Source organism: Tachysurus fulvidraco, chromosome 8 (assembly GCF_022655615.1).
Source record: "Tachysurus fulvidraco isolate hzauxx_2018 chromosome 8, HZAU_PFXX_2.0, whole genome shotgun sequence".
NCBI classification, from domain to species: Eukaryota; Metazoa; Chordata; class Actinopteri; order Siluriformes; family Bagridae; genus Tachysurus; species Tachysurus fulvidraco.
In genome coordinates this window covers 10,110,818-10,125,444 of record NC_062525.1, presented here as the reverse complement: position 1 = coordinate 10,125,444, position 14,627 = coordinate 10,110,818, and the positions used below count along the sequence as shown (strand labels likewise).

At 39.6% G+C, this 14,627-nt stretch overlaps 2 protein-coding genes across 8 annotated transcripts in view; one reads left to right on the top strand and one right to left on the bottom strand.

The window, feature by feature from the left end:
- Nucleotides 1–1,625, top strand: part of slc9a3r1a (SLC9A3 regulator 1a) — a 25,780-nt gene extending 24,155 nt beyond the window's left edge. The window contains exon 6 of the mRNA XM_027177511.2: nt 511–1,625. Within this exon, the coding sequence (XP_027033312.2) occupies nt 511–678 (168 nt within the window). The 3' untranslated portion in view covers nt 679–1,625. The remainder of the gene's footprint in view (nt 1–510) is intronic.
- Nucleotides 1,327–14,627, bottom strand: mbtd1 (mbt domain containing 1). 7 transcript variants are annotated; one of them, XM_027177506.2, is made up of 17 exons: nt 14,360–14,627; nt 13,176–13,374; nt 12,928–13,061; nt 12,714–12,828; nt 12,522–12,604; nt 12,306–12,423; nt 12,038–12,172; nt 11,863–11,951; nt 11,384–11,618; nt 11,196–11,251; nt 11,003–11,107; nt 10,756–10,903; nt 10,580–10,662; nt 10,147–10,381; nt 9,528–9,599; nt 9,008–9,148; nt 1,327–5,636 (listed from the first exon to the last, which is right to left on the bottom strand). In XM_027177506.2, exons 1-17 carry the CDS (start codon nt 14,378–14,380, stop codon nt 5,518–5,520), a joined length of 2,088 nt encoding a protein of 695 aa, XP_027033307.1. In that variant the 5' UTR covers nt 14,381–14,627; the 3' UTR covers nt 1,327–5,517. The 7 variants fall into 7 exon arrangements, 4 of the variants coding, with proteins under 4 accessions (XP_027033307.1, XP_027033309.1, XP_027033311.1 ...); XM_027177508.2 differs by having other exon boundaries at nt 13,176–13,403; nt 14,360–14,496; XR_007143702.1 differs by lacking the exon at nt 9,008–9,148 and adding an exon at nt 9,721–9,776 and having other exon boundaries at nt 5,566–5,636.

Here is a 14,627-nt window from a genome sequence, read left to right as displayed (position 1 = left end):
CCATCATCACCACCATCACAGGCTGAGGGGATGTGGTAGCCTACACACACTGGGTGTGAACACATACACACACTGCCATCATCACCACCATCACAGGCTGAGGGGATGTGGTAGCCTACTGTAGTTAAGGCAGCGGTGTCCAATCTTATCCACAAAGGGCCGGTGTGGGTGCAGGTTTTCATTCCAACCAAGCAGCAGCCACACCTGATTCCACCTGTTTAATCAGCTGTTCTTGGCTTTTAGTAAACTCTGGTGTGGCTTCTGCTTGGTTGGAATTAAAACCTGCACCCACGCCGGCCCTTTCTGTATAAGATTGGACACGGCTGGGTCAAGGTGTTGGAAAAATCGGAATGTTGCGAGTTCACATCCCAGGTCCACCAAGCTGTATAAGGACATCTTCCAAATGTGGCTAAATGTGAATGTGTACTGTTTGTTGCAAATGTCTGTTGGATTCAGTCACATCATGTTGCACTGTATATCATGTGACCTCAATGCTGATGTGTGTGACAGGAGAAGGCAGAAGAAAAGGCTGTAGAGAAGAGTGCAAATGCAGCCTCATCGCTGGATCTGAACATTTCCCTGCAGCAGGCTAAAGAGCGCGCGCGCCAGAAACGCTCCAACAAGAGAGCGCCACCTATGGACTGGAGCAAGAGGAGCGAAGTGTTCAGCAACCTCTAAAGCAGCCGATTCCTCCTCCACGAGCACGTCTTATGTCCTTTATTTATAAAGTTCACATGTTTGTCTCTCTCATGAGGCCAGCTTCTCTGATTAAGCAGAAGGGAGGCAAGAAAGAGGAAAATCATAAGTTAGAAATAATTGGCTTTTTAAAAAAACTTTTTTTAAATAATTTTGTTAGTCTCATCCATACACACACCTCAGATGAGCATTTAAAGCCAGTGTTATTTTGTCACTTGTTTTTATTGACCTTTATAGACATTTTATTGAACTATATGATAGAAATCTGAATTGTGATGTATTACTTTATTATGTACAGTGTAGGTGTAATTAATGCACAATTCTTTTCCTGTTCATGCTGATGGTAAAGGTGTGTTAGCACCACTGATGCTTCATTATCCTGTATACACATCTGCCCTGTGGAAATAACCGTTAATGTTCCGAGCAATTTTAACCCTTTGTTATTCCTGTTCAGAGCGACACTTTAGACCGCTGTGTGGTGTGAAAGCTTTGTCTCTGTGATCTGTTCAGAAAAGCATTTTCTTTTTATTCAGAGCTGTAAATCATAAATTCTTCAGAGAAATCCCTAATACAGCTTTACACACTCTGACTAACATGGAATATGTGATTAGTTTGTTGTTTGTTTTTTTGACTGAAGGAAGAAAAGCACTGTTTTTTTTTTATCATACAAGATTTGTGTAAATTAATGTTAACAATCGAATCACACGAAGTAATATGGCACATTGTACTTTGATTTGATGGCTTTGATTTTTACTTTTTTTTCCAACACACCGTCATCGCCTCATTGTTTAATTTTTTTTGTTGGATTCAGAATTTCTAGTATGTTGATTACAAAAGTGAAAAAGTTCCTAAGAAGAAAACCACTGTCTTTAGCAACTTTAGCTGAAAGCTCAGTCTAGACTTGGCTGGATGGATAAATAAATAAATCATTAAATAAATCAAATGTAGCCTGCTTGAGTTTCATTTCCTGCTTGGCTGGACAACACCAAATGCACATTTTGATGATTCTAGGTATAAATATTATGCACCGTTCATGTCACACACAGGAAAAAAGAAAAGGAAAAAAAAAGCGGTGATCTGGAATTTTAAGCTCAGGAAGCCCTGATTTCTCTCACCAGTCACTGCCACAACTTCCTATAGAAAGTGTGCCGTGGTCCCAGGAATAATTTCATTTTATTTTTTATCAGCTAATAATTTTTTATAAATCTTCAGGTCTATTAAAAAGGAGTAAAAGCTTTTGCAAATATTTAACACACAGTCGCTTCAGTCACCGCAGGCTCGCGCGCTGGGAATAAATACAAGTGTTTAAAATAAGTAATATTAATCTTAATATAATATTAAACGTTCTGTACAATGTTTATGTTCTGTAAAGCTGCTGAGACAATGTCCATTGTTAAAACCGTAGTGTTAAAAAGCACGTAAACAAGGCGGCAGCGTGTGCTCTTAAGTCTTCCCATCCTCCCACACTGTGTAACGTTAGTCTGTACGTAGCTCATGTTAATAACAGACTTTTTGAAGAGACCTTTTTTTTTTAAAAGCATCCTTTAATTCAGTGTAAAATGTTTGTCAAAAGTCAACAGATACATTTTTCACAGCCATGCGGAAACAGTTTGCAATGCTTGTAAACAAATTAACGTGTTCTCAACCAACAAGAGACCCCTCCCCCCACACACATCTGAACTATATACATTAGAAGCTATCAAATCCTATAATCACAGCACAAAGGATCATAGGAAACAAAAAGAAAGAACATGTACAGACTATGAAAAAAGTTACAAACCCCAAACCCTCACCTCTAATGTACCATGAGGGCTAATGTTAGTTCAGTTTTTATTATTACAAATAATTCAGCTACTTGTATCCAAAATACAGATTTTTAATATTTTTTTTTAATCATTTTTAAGATTTCACGTTAAATGTTCAGTCTCCACCCTAAAATTACAGACAGACTTGATTTCCTCTCATAGATCAAGCGAATGAATTATCAAATATATAGCACCATGACGTCATTACTAAGGACAGGGAAAAATATCACAAAAACCCGTGTTAGTATTGGAGACCAGAACAGCGTCGGTCTTCTCGGATTCTCACATTGCTGCATGCACTGATGATTATCAACCTACTGCACATTGTTATCCCTTAATTACTTTATTTCTTATTCTTATTCTTAGAAACATTTTTTTAACATTTCTAATATTGAACAAACAGGATAAGGCATCACATTTAATGTCGAGAAACTTTTTTAGCTTTAAAGGTGAAGTTGTGCGTTAGGGTGTGTTACGATTGATTGGAGGGTAGCAGCAAAAATCTCATGCCTTGAAACAGTCATGTCTTAATAGATGCAGACAACTAGGTGAATTTGGTCAAAATGAAAATAAGAATCATTTTAAAAATAACATGAGCTGACATCAAACCAGTGTTGACCGTAATCCTGATGCTATGATTTTCGAGGAATAGCCTATATAGAAAACTGAGACTGCTTTAAAAGACCACAAGTGAACAGTCAAAATGGAAGTAAAGCAAAAAAATAAAAATAAAAAAAATCTTCACAACTGTACAAAGCAACCACAGATGCAAAAAAAAAAAAAAAAAACCAACACATCGATATGACAACATTGTAGCGTAACGCGTTATTGCTTCAACAGATGTCATATAGAGTCGAAAACAAACACCAAAATGATCAACATCTAGCTAGGGGAAAATCTGGAAAACTGGCATACGGAGCGAGGAGTGAAGGGAAGAAGAAGGAGAAAAAAAAAGAAAACAAGAGAGTGGAATGGGGTCCATGTGAGCGAGTCTGTGGTGAGAAGCCAGAGCACTGCACAGGTTGACGCTTTCTCCCGTTCGCACCCGACCCACAGCCTTCGCAGGCGCCGAGAGACGGCAAGAGACGCGGAGAGATGATGCTCAGTGCGCCGCTGTGGCTCTGTGGGGCCGGCTTTGAGTGACAGGGCATTAGAAAGATTTCGTTTGGCTTCTGAGTTCTGTATTTACTCTATGAGGTACTGTAGATGTAAGCAAATGCAGGAAAACATTCACATCGATATGGAAACTTGATTCAGTAAATATGAGGAAATTAAAAAATTAATAATAATAATAATAATAATTATAATTATAATTATAAAAAAAGCCAATGAAATACAAGATTTCCTGAGAAATTCACCAACAGCCTCACTGGTACTGATAGAGATTATAATTATAGAAGAATTATATAAATCACTATGCAAACAATATCGCATGTTTTTTTTTTCCCTTTTCTTTTTTTTTTATAGAACACCCAACATAGTCCGTAAGAGGGAAAGTCTAGCTTCTACAAAATCATCACAGTTTTACAACATATTGTAAGAGTATCTGATTTAGCTTTATAGAATGTAGGTATATATTTATGTCTTCTGATATTTTTTTTTTAAAGAATAAGACATTGTAAAACAACACTACTGTATTATTGCATATCTTCAATTTTAAGGACTCTCAATATCACAATATGTAACAAATATAAATGTTTGGTAACTTGTAAAGTAGAATATATGGTGCATGTGAATTTATAAACTCATTTTGCATACGGTGAATTATAGTCCTTCTGATGGTAAGTGAAAACTAGCTATTGCAGGAAGATGGTTAAAGAACCGAGCAGAAGCGGCGTGATTACAGGTGAACCCTTAGCCGACGTAGATTTAAACTCATTTTTAAAGAGGTAGTACAAAAAAAAAAAATCTGTTATTCTGGAATGAACGTTCGGACGTCGAACACGTCAGACGGACGATTGCTCGCAGGATATAGGCGTGATCGCTCATTGGTTCAGTACAAAAGCAGAGAGGCTGGTAAACTGTCATGGCGTTCAGGGATGAACTCGGACCTCACAGCTCGGCGATACAGAAAAGTCTCTGCTGTGTGAGTTTAAGATCATGGCAAAGTAGTGTTGAGTGGCTAGTAAAGATCATGTTCTTCTTTTCTTTATTCTGTGGCTCATAAAATACTTAAACCAGTATAGAAAAATGGCTCCACGTATGAAATCAAGAGATAATCAACACTGGCTTCATATCAAATAAATGTTCTTGCATATCGTAATGCTGATTAGAGCAAATATCCCCTCGCTGAATGGTCGACGTGTCAGCCACTATACATATTGTACATTTGCTTGTCGTTTAATACAATAAAGCTGTAACTTCAACATTTTCACAGGCTGATATACATTTAATTTTACATCCCTGTAGTGCAAAAATGTGACAGTGTTTTCCATTAGGCTATGCCTCTTCTTACCAGAAAGGTTTATGACCAATAGAATATTAACCCTTACTCCACTACTCTACTATTTCATTAATGTTATACATATATGGATATACTTTATCAATATAGATTTTTACTGCTCTTACAAAATCCACACCCATCCAGATAAAAGAGCTTTTGACATAAATCAGCGCATGAGACACATGGTCTTGGGAAAGGAAAGAAAAAAAGTTACTGAAAATTTTACAGAAAAAAAAGGAGGAGAAAAAAAAAAAAAAAAAAAAAAAACAGCTACGAAAAACTTCAAGTACAATGATCACTGAGGAAAAGTCCATCTGGCAAACTGATCGAACAAAAGTCAGGAAATATCCCCTCTCCAAAGAAAATCCCAGGCATGTTTCTCTCTCTGGCGGAACTTTGAATCGTCTCATCATCAGCTTTTCTTACCTGAAAAGAAAAGGACCTGGCGTGCAAGAGGAAGCAAGGTCACCCTGTTCTCCCAGGTCGTGCGCGAGTGTGTGTGAGTGTGTGTTGCTCTGAACGGGATCTTCCAGTGCTGTTGGCAGTGAGGTAAGGCTCCGGCAGGGCCGACGCTCACGGCTCCTGTTTGATGTAGTAACTGCCCGAGCCGTTACTCTCTTGGTCTGATGTGCCCTGGGAGAAGGTGAACTCGTCCACCTCTGGAGTCTCCTCCTTTATCTGCAGCGTGGCCTCTGAACCAAGAACACAAAAACAAAAGACAAACAAGATTCCTATTATAATACATATAATACATAGACAGTAGAAGTGACTAAAACAGCCTATATTAACCCATATCTACGATTATATTTCAGCAGGGGGAAACGGAGGGAAAGAAAATCTTAACCAGGCATAAATCCATTAAAACCCTTTCATTATAACGTTTATTTGTCTAAACATCATGTGTATTAAAAAGTAAATTGTTCATGTTTAGTAATACAATGAACATAAATGTTCAAACATACCACGTGTTATTTAAAATTCTATTTTTTCTCTAAAATCTTCTCAAAGTTTTGACAACTGACAGGTGTTGTAGGATAAAGCAGACTTCAGAAGAGACACACAATCAGCCAGAACATTAAAACCTCTGAGAGGTGAAGTAAAGTCACTGATTGTCTAGTTACAATGACACCATGCAATAGGTTGTATATAGTAGGCAGCAAGATGTGTTGGAAGTGGTGAAAAATGGCCACGCTTAAGAATCGGAGCGACTTTGGGCCAAATTGTGATGGCTAGACAACTTGATCAGAGCATCTCCAAAACAAGGTCTTGTGGGATGTTTCCGGTATGTACTGGTTAGAATCCATGAAAAGTGGTTCCAGGACGGACGACCGATGGTCCTGAGGCCAAGTTTCATTGATCGCATAGACGCATCATCTTGGTGTTCGTATCGATGCTATTTTGAGACAAAACCACCCACCTAAACAAGTATAGCTTCAATTTTATTTGTATAGCGCTTTATATTAAACTTCTATATTTAAATGTGTTTGTATTTATCCCCAATGAGCAAGCCTGAGGTGACAGATGACTGTGGCACAGAAAAACTCCCTTGGATGTAAGAGGAAGAAACCTTGAGAGAAACCAGACTCAAAAGGGAACCTCGTCCTCATTTGGGTGACACTGAAGGGTGTGATTATAAATATGGTGTTTGTCCTCAAAGACCACATGGAGTTGGCTTTTCCTCTTAGAATGTCTGAATACTTCATGAAGCTGGTACATCTCTAGGTGCCTCAGGATCAGCTCAGGTTTAGCCTCTTCTCAATAAGGGTCCGAAAACTTCAAGACACGGTATGCTCTATGCCACATTGCAAAAATGTTCAGGAATGAATTGAGGAACAACGAGTTCAAGGTGTTGACTTAGCCTCCAAATTCCCCAAACCTCAATCCTATGGAGCATTTGTGGGATGTGCTGGACAAACTAGTGTGATCCAGAGAGACTCACACATTACACCTTACAGGATATAACGGATCTACTGCTAAAATCTTAGTGCCAGATCCCACAGCACACTCTCAGAGGTTTTGTGGGGTCCATGCCTCGATGGACCACAGCTTATTTTGGTGGCACAAAGGGTGCTTACACAATACTAGGCAGGTGGTTATAATGTTATGGCTGATTGGTGCATCTTCAAAGAAAACTGTTGTAAATATTTAAGGAAGCCAAAAGATTCATTTTGGTTTTGTCTAGAAAGTTTGTGACATGCAGCACAGGAACAATTCCAAGTGGTCTAGAGAGCAACAGGAATCAGAATGTAAAATCGAAATGTTTTCTCTCACTGACGAATCATCAATATGCATGGACACTGTGAATAAAATGGATGAAGAAAGGTCTTAAATATTGATTAGTTGAAGTAATATTCCAGCATTTTTATCCAGTCCACATCCAGTCTCTGCTACATGTGTAGTGCATGTACACCATGTAAAGAATGAACAATAACTTGGACATACGGTGACAGATACCTGTTTACCTCAAACTCACTTTTAATGAACAGCTCCATCTCAGACCAGATGTTTGTGCAGACAATAAGGCCATCCTTAAAATATATATATATATATCTCAAGTTTCCATGTAAAAAAAAAAGAACAATTTTGGTGATGGTGATTACGTAGGTATGACTTTAAACAAATTAGCATATCGTGACACTGGGTCTTCAACCCGTGCCTTCGGGCGCATCATCACAAACCTTATTTTGATGCTGGACAGTTTTTCCAGAACTTCGTGCCAAGTTAAAGCGGTGTCGAGCTGTTTTAATGATTTTTTTTTTTATGTATTATTGTGCCCGAACCCGTTAATATCATTTTATTGCTTTTGTATCGGTTGTTTGAAGAGTAAAAAAAATGGTCCGTCTTAACGCAAATTTACAACCGGCAAGTCGGTCGGACTTAAAACAAAAAATAAATAAAATTGGGTCGGTCCTAAATTGACAGGGTCGGTCGGGTTACGGCAAACAAGAATATTTTTAAGGATGGCCTAATTGTAATATTTATATTCAACATGCGTTTTTTACATTGCTAATAGGTTATTAAAACAATCTAAAATTCATCCTTTCCAAGTTCAGAAAAGCTTCAGAACTGAAATTACTACCAGTATTAAAAGTAAAACTACGTGTGAAAACGTTGTCATGTTAGACTCAAGCTAAATCTGTGTTTACATGAAGTCTGAGTAATTGTGTTACAAGCTTCAAGACTACAAAGACCATTGATGTGCTTGTTAAACTCGTTTGGCCAGTAACTCAAGGTTTCTGAATGATCGGTCTATTATTTTGTCTGTTAAAGTATCACCCAGAAGAGGATGTGTTCCATTATGGGTCTGTTTCCTATTAAGGTTTAATCCACGGTCACCTTTGGCTCGCTCATTAACAATCTAATACTACAGCCAGACTTCTGGGAAGCTGCAGTTAAAGCAGTTCATGAATGAACGTGAATCGAAGGTGTCGCATGTTCCCAAAGCCACGACTAATTTAAGTTCGCTGAGATCGACGGTGCAGAGAAAAAAATCTAAATCGTTATTTTGTAATGACCAAAACTGCAATATGACATTAATACAATTTATGAGAGTGTTATGAGCTCATGCTATGTTACAGCAACGTTTGCTGATAAAACAGCTACTGTATCATGGGCGAGTATTGAAAGGAAAAAAAAAAGCTCTCTCTTTAGACTTAGAGATTATGTCTAAAGGGTAGAAGTGTGTGCAGGACTGTTTAAGTTTCACTCCTGCCTGTTCCTTAAGCAATCCTGACTAGTCATGATATACACACCTCTACAGGTCTGTTGTCTGGATGGTGAAACACTGCTTATGTAGATTAGGTTAAAAATGCTGGAATACTTCAATCTATGCGTGTCATCCATGTAGTCATCAGGTTTACACGTTCAGGTGCACACGTTCAGGTTCTCAGGCTTCCAGCAGTATGTAATAAATACTTCCCAGTGTATAAAATGGCCCTCTTATAAACATGCTACCCACATTGCACTCTAACATCTGTGCCTGTTCTTTTTGCTTTACACCCTGGCACGCCGATGTGGAGAACACAGCAGGAGCGCCCGCCTGAGGGATTAAGAGTAAAATTACCTGAGTTGAGTGAGCGATCACGCTCCACACCAGGTGGGTGGGGAAGGTAAAGGGACGGAGTCTGCTCTTCATCGCCTGAGAAACTGCTCCTCCTCAGAGACCCACCAAACAGCGGCCTCCTCCCAACTGGAATCTTCCTCTCTAAACACCAAGCCACACTGGAGTTACCCATGTTACTGCATTAGCCATGCTTCAGAGTTCCACTTCTCACAACATCCCTGTTCAACTTCCTTCCCTAATGTGAAATGACTTTAACAGCGTCACATTCTGCACCATGCCGATCACCAAACCAGTCACTTTCCACCCACTGATTAACTTTTCCCACCTCCCAGATCTGTCCTTAGCGTCTCTCACCACAGAATTAGTGCCACCATCACTCAACACACAGCCGAATGAGATCAAGAGCCGAGCAGGAGGACACCCCGATGGACAAGCTTTTGCCCCCCACACAAAGTGGCCAGTGAACAGAAAGGGGAAGTAGAAAGAGAGCTGAGTAAAAAAAAATGAAGAAGTGCCTTACTTTTCTTTTGTCCTTTGTACTGTGGAGCTTTCTTTTTCTGCTTTGCCACATTAGGTGGTGCTTCTCTTGTGGCTGAAGAATGGAAAAAAAAAAAAAGTTCAAAACTCACGGATAGGCAATGAAAATGAAACTCAAATGTATATCTGACAGTCCTCTTGACAAACCAGTCACTGGTTTAATGATGCGCTCTCACCATCACAATCTAGTCAAAATCAGAGTGAAGTGAATTCCTTTCATTTTCCATCTGGTCTGATTACATCACGCAACACAAATGATGTGAAGCCAAAGATGGGCTTCACACACAAAAAAGAAAACAGATGAGAAGCGAGTGGAAAGGGGCAGGGCTGAAAATAGGTGTACATAAACGCAATACAGCATCAACTCGTAATAACAAAATGATAGTAATAAGAAAAAAAAATGCAAATACAGCCCAATATCTATAAATTCGTTTAAAACCATTCGTAAAGGTTCCTTTTGGCTATGTTGGGTAATTATGGCTTTTTAGCTTCCTAGAGGATGGGAAGGTACTTGAAATTAACTAGGTAAGTTGATTCCATTTAATGCTCCATAGGTGAAACTCCTTATGATTTCTATTCAATAATGTGTGTTGTTCACTCACTTTGTGCAGCAGGGGGCTGGAGCTGGTAGCCAGTGACTTGACACCAGCCTACAGGGTAAAGGTCTGGAGACTCACAGTCCACCCACTGGTCATACTCCTCCTCCCAACCATCGAAATGAATGCGGAGGAGTCTGTGGACGATCCTGGTTATTGTGGCTACGCACACCAGACGTGGCTCCATCAGGTCCACCGCCTCCAGCTTCATGCCGTCGCGGAAGCCATGATTCGGGACCTCCTGTAAATGCCCCGCGTAATGACTTAAGTGCATGAGAAGAAATGTGATCCACAAATAAAAATGGTAGAAGTGGTCATCCACTTTATCTGCAAGCCTCCAAAACCATTTAATGACAAAATCAAGACCAGACTGGCATGAAAAGGGCTTACTACTGGGTAATACTCGCAACGATTTCCCTTGTTCTTTACGCAAACTTACTTTGTTAAAGAGCTTCACAGGGGCTGCTATTGAACATGTTTCTCTGAGGTAGTCAAACCATTTGAATGGCAGTTTGTTGTACCCTGTGGATCAGGTCAAGATTTACATATGAAATAAATCAAAGCGATTATTTGTGGCAGAAAGCTGCAAATGTTAACACCTGAAATGTCCTTTACCTCTCGGAGGCGTGAGCTCGATGCTGTTGATTTCACAGAAGCCCACTGGGAAAATGGAGGGAGAGGTGGAGTGGTAGCAGAACCAATCGGAGCCATCTGCTGCTTCTGAGCCATCGATCCCAATCATGAGGTACCCATCTGCCAACACCTACGAGAAGAAAACCGAGTTCGGGGATTATGGGGGACATTTTCATTTACACGCCTCTTTTTTAATTGACGCATGACTGTTTAATCTGTGCACCGTTACCTTTCTTACAGTAGCGACACATATAGCTGAGAGATTGAGAGGGTCTATTGCTTCCAACTTCATGCCGTCTTTAAACCACTCGCCACTCTGGTCTACATCCTTCACCTGTTAATAAATATGAGACATATTTCGTGAAGGATCCGAAAGAGAGACTTGTGCATGGAGGATAGTTAAAAATCTCCAGAAAATTTACCTTTAGAAATAACTGGCAAGGTGCGTCCATTAGACCCTCAATTTTCTTTGTCACCTCTAGAGGAGGTAGACAATATTTTAGAATAATATAACAATCATTTATGTTTTAGCAATTCAGTTTCCCAAATATCTGCCTAGTGACTGCTGTTAAAGACACACAATGGCATACAAACACACATACACACTGACCAGATCTTTTAAAGCGATGCCCGATGCTCCTTGACCAGCCGATGGAATGAATGAGTGGGCTGTACATGTGACACCAGAAGTCATCTGAGCCGTCCTGGCTCTCTTCATAGACGAGTCGCAGCCGGCCCCCTATCACCTGCTCGACCAGAGCTACACGTGTCCGGCACAGGTGAGTTTTATCCACCACCTCCACACGCATCAGCTTCTTAAATGGGTATTGCATGTTCTCTTGCACCTAAAAAAATATATATATTTCCAGAGTTGATCATCTTTAAAAACAATCATGTTGAATTAGGCAACAAATGTCGACAGCAGCAACCGCTACAACAACTGTAGTGCATTTTTACAGTGTAGAATACAATCAAGTTCAACATTAATTCTTTTTTTTTTTAATCTATTATTATTAATTTTCACATCCTATCTGTAGCATATGTACAATTTTCTTCTGTACAGAAGTTATGGATCCAGAGCATTCATACCCTTTTAGCAAAGTCAGGTGGCAGAGTTTTCACTCCAGTGAGTCGCTTTACAAGAAATCCTTTCCAGTTAGAGCACTTATGCTGAATTGCTACAAAGAAAAGAAAAATGAAATGCATCGCCTCTTTGACAGGTGTTTAGCTATGATGTGTTCTGACATGGCTATGGATTACTTACATTTAGGAGGTACCAGGGGTTTACTATTCGAGGCACACCATCCAACAGGATGGATTTCTGGGATGCACAGATTGCACCAGAAGTCATGGCTCGAGTCGTTATCAAATCCCTCATATCGGAGAAGTGCTTTAAAACCTTTATATATTAAAAAAAAAAAAACAACACACACATTACAAAAAGGTATGTTCATGCCATTATAACAAACCTTACACACAATTAGAGCAGTGTAACGGCAACGCATAAAAAGAAGTTACAAATTTCTGTTTACCTGCTATTTTAATGATCTCTGCTATCCAGTAAACTTTGGGGGATAGGTTTGTGTCAGAATTAAGAACCTCTACCCTCACACCATCAGTAATGTCACCCCAAAACAAACGCATGGATATCTGGAGAATACAGTGTACACAAGCATGTGTTTAGGAAATACTTATGATTTTAAAGATTTTCTGTCAATGTGAATGATCTGTTTATGAGCAATACGCACATGTTTGAAACAGCTTACTGGTGCGCCGATCAGGTTATTGCTACAAATGTACTGACCCCAGTCAAAGCCCTCTACAGGAATAGCTGTCAAAATTGAAAGATACAAAGTACAGTACAATAAGTCTCTCTCACCATTTGAAGAAGAAGAAAAAAAAACCTAAGCCCTTAATGCTTTTCAACATGATAGGCTTACCTGATTTTGACTTAGCAGGGCTCTGCTGATTCGATTGATACTGTGCATAAGCTGCCAATTTTGCCATGAGCGGCTGTTTCTGTAAGACCTTTGCTTTTTTTGTTGGTGGTTTCCCCTTTGTGAGACATACAACACAGTTTAATACTTGCTAGGTGCTTTTTAATTAAAAACACATTTAAGATTTGTTTGATAAGATTTTATATGTGTAAAATACCTGAAGTCTGGCCAGTATGCTGGCTTTTTTCGAGTTGGAGGAATAACTTCTGGAACAGGATACACTGCAGAACCTCTTTGTTTTGGAGTAAAAAGCATCGCGGACCCCAACCATTCCACACATTTCACAAGTCGCTTTAAAAACGTACAAAAGAACAAAACAAGCATTTAACACAATATACAAGCACAAAACGCATTATCTGCACGGTCAGGGCATGCACTGGCCAAACAACAAAAACCTGCACTAACCCATGCCAGCTTTTCCATCTGGATAGGTGTACACCTGCCCATTGTTCTTGATGAGGGGAAGACCGGCAGGAAGACTGCGCTCTTCATCCTCGCTGTCCTCTGTGCTGGAGCTGCTGCTCGACTCCTCGCTGCTCTCATACCCGTCAAACATGCCAAATGAGTCTCTTCTCTTTCTTTCGGACCGTGAAGTGCGTTCGGCCTGCCAAAACAAGGTTCAAGTCAACTGATCTGTCCAGGAAGCAAAAGGCACATTCAAAATCAACAAAACAGCACAAAAACGTAAACCCCACTGCAGAGCAAACAATCAAAGTACCGAGCAGAAGGTCAACATGAACAAAGATTCCTCACAGATATTATTTAGTTATAACATATTATAAAATATAAATTATTATTATCATCATCATCATCATCATCATCAGCAAGCCCAACTCAGGTGTGATCACTTGAATGAAAGTTCAGGAATAAAACAGCCTATGATTAGTTGCATTATGTCCATGATATAAACATGGACACTATTGTAAGTGAAAAACCTGAACGATTTTATACACTCATACACAAACCTATGACTTCTGACCAGTTATATTCCCAGATATAAGAAATAAAAAGTAAAATGTGATGCAAAATACACAAACTCTGATGTTTGCAGATGAGAAAGTAACCTGGCTCTGTTACCAGAAACAGTCTGATTTTTTTTTTTTACAGCTTAGCAAATAAAACCCGAATAGCGTTCAACTAAAATCATTTTCCAATTTCAACATTTAAACCAAAGAACAAATTGTCCTGATTTTATTCAACAGGTTCTCTGAAGGCTCAGCAGCCGCCTGTGTTTGTTGTGAACATTGTTGGATTGCAGCCAATTAGCTTTTGGAGCTACAACATTAACACACCGAGCTACACTATTGGGCCTCGGTCTGATGTGCTCCACAAAACGCACAATAAACAACAAGGCCTCGGTGTAAATATACACAGCACTGAGATCAGTACATTCACATATTTATTTTACAAATGAAAGACTAGCGTTCCGCGGGTTTAGCTAGCTAACATGCTAACATTAGCTTCGCTGCAGACTGACAACCAAAACAAAGAGGGTTGTAATGGAGCTAGCTAACAAGCTAACAGGCTAAGCTAGCTCGGGCTATTTTACAAGCGAAACAAGGAAGCAAGCAGAATATAAATCCTCTTACCAAATCCCTTGCGTCTTCCATTAGCCCTTCATGTAAGACCGAAAGCTAACGTGAGTACGCTATATAACAGGCCCCGCTGGCGGGGGCTCGGGCTCAATATTTCACCAAATGCAAAAAAATAACTCCAGCTGATTATCAACAATTGCCATTGAATATAGTGCGCATGCGCATTCGGACCTGTTTACTATTGGTCCGGAAGTGAAGGCGTCATCAGATCAAACAAAATAAGGTGAGCGATTTTTTTTTTACTGCAGAGGAGCCAGAGATG

Bases quoted from the DNA above. Each gene is read 5' to 3' on its own strand.
- mbtd1 (XM_027177506.2), bottom strand. From the start codon at position 14,380: ATGGAAGACGCAAGGGATTTG. The intron at 11,108-11,195 runs GTAAATTTTCTG...ATTTATTAACAG, and splicing joins CTTGCCAGTTATTTCTAAAG to GTGAAGGATGTAGACCAGAG. The intron at 9,149-9,527 runs GTAAGGCACTTC...CTTGGTGTTTAG, and splicing joins GTACAAAGGACAAAAGAAAA to AGAGGAAGATTCCAGTTGGG.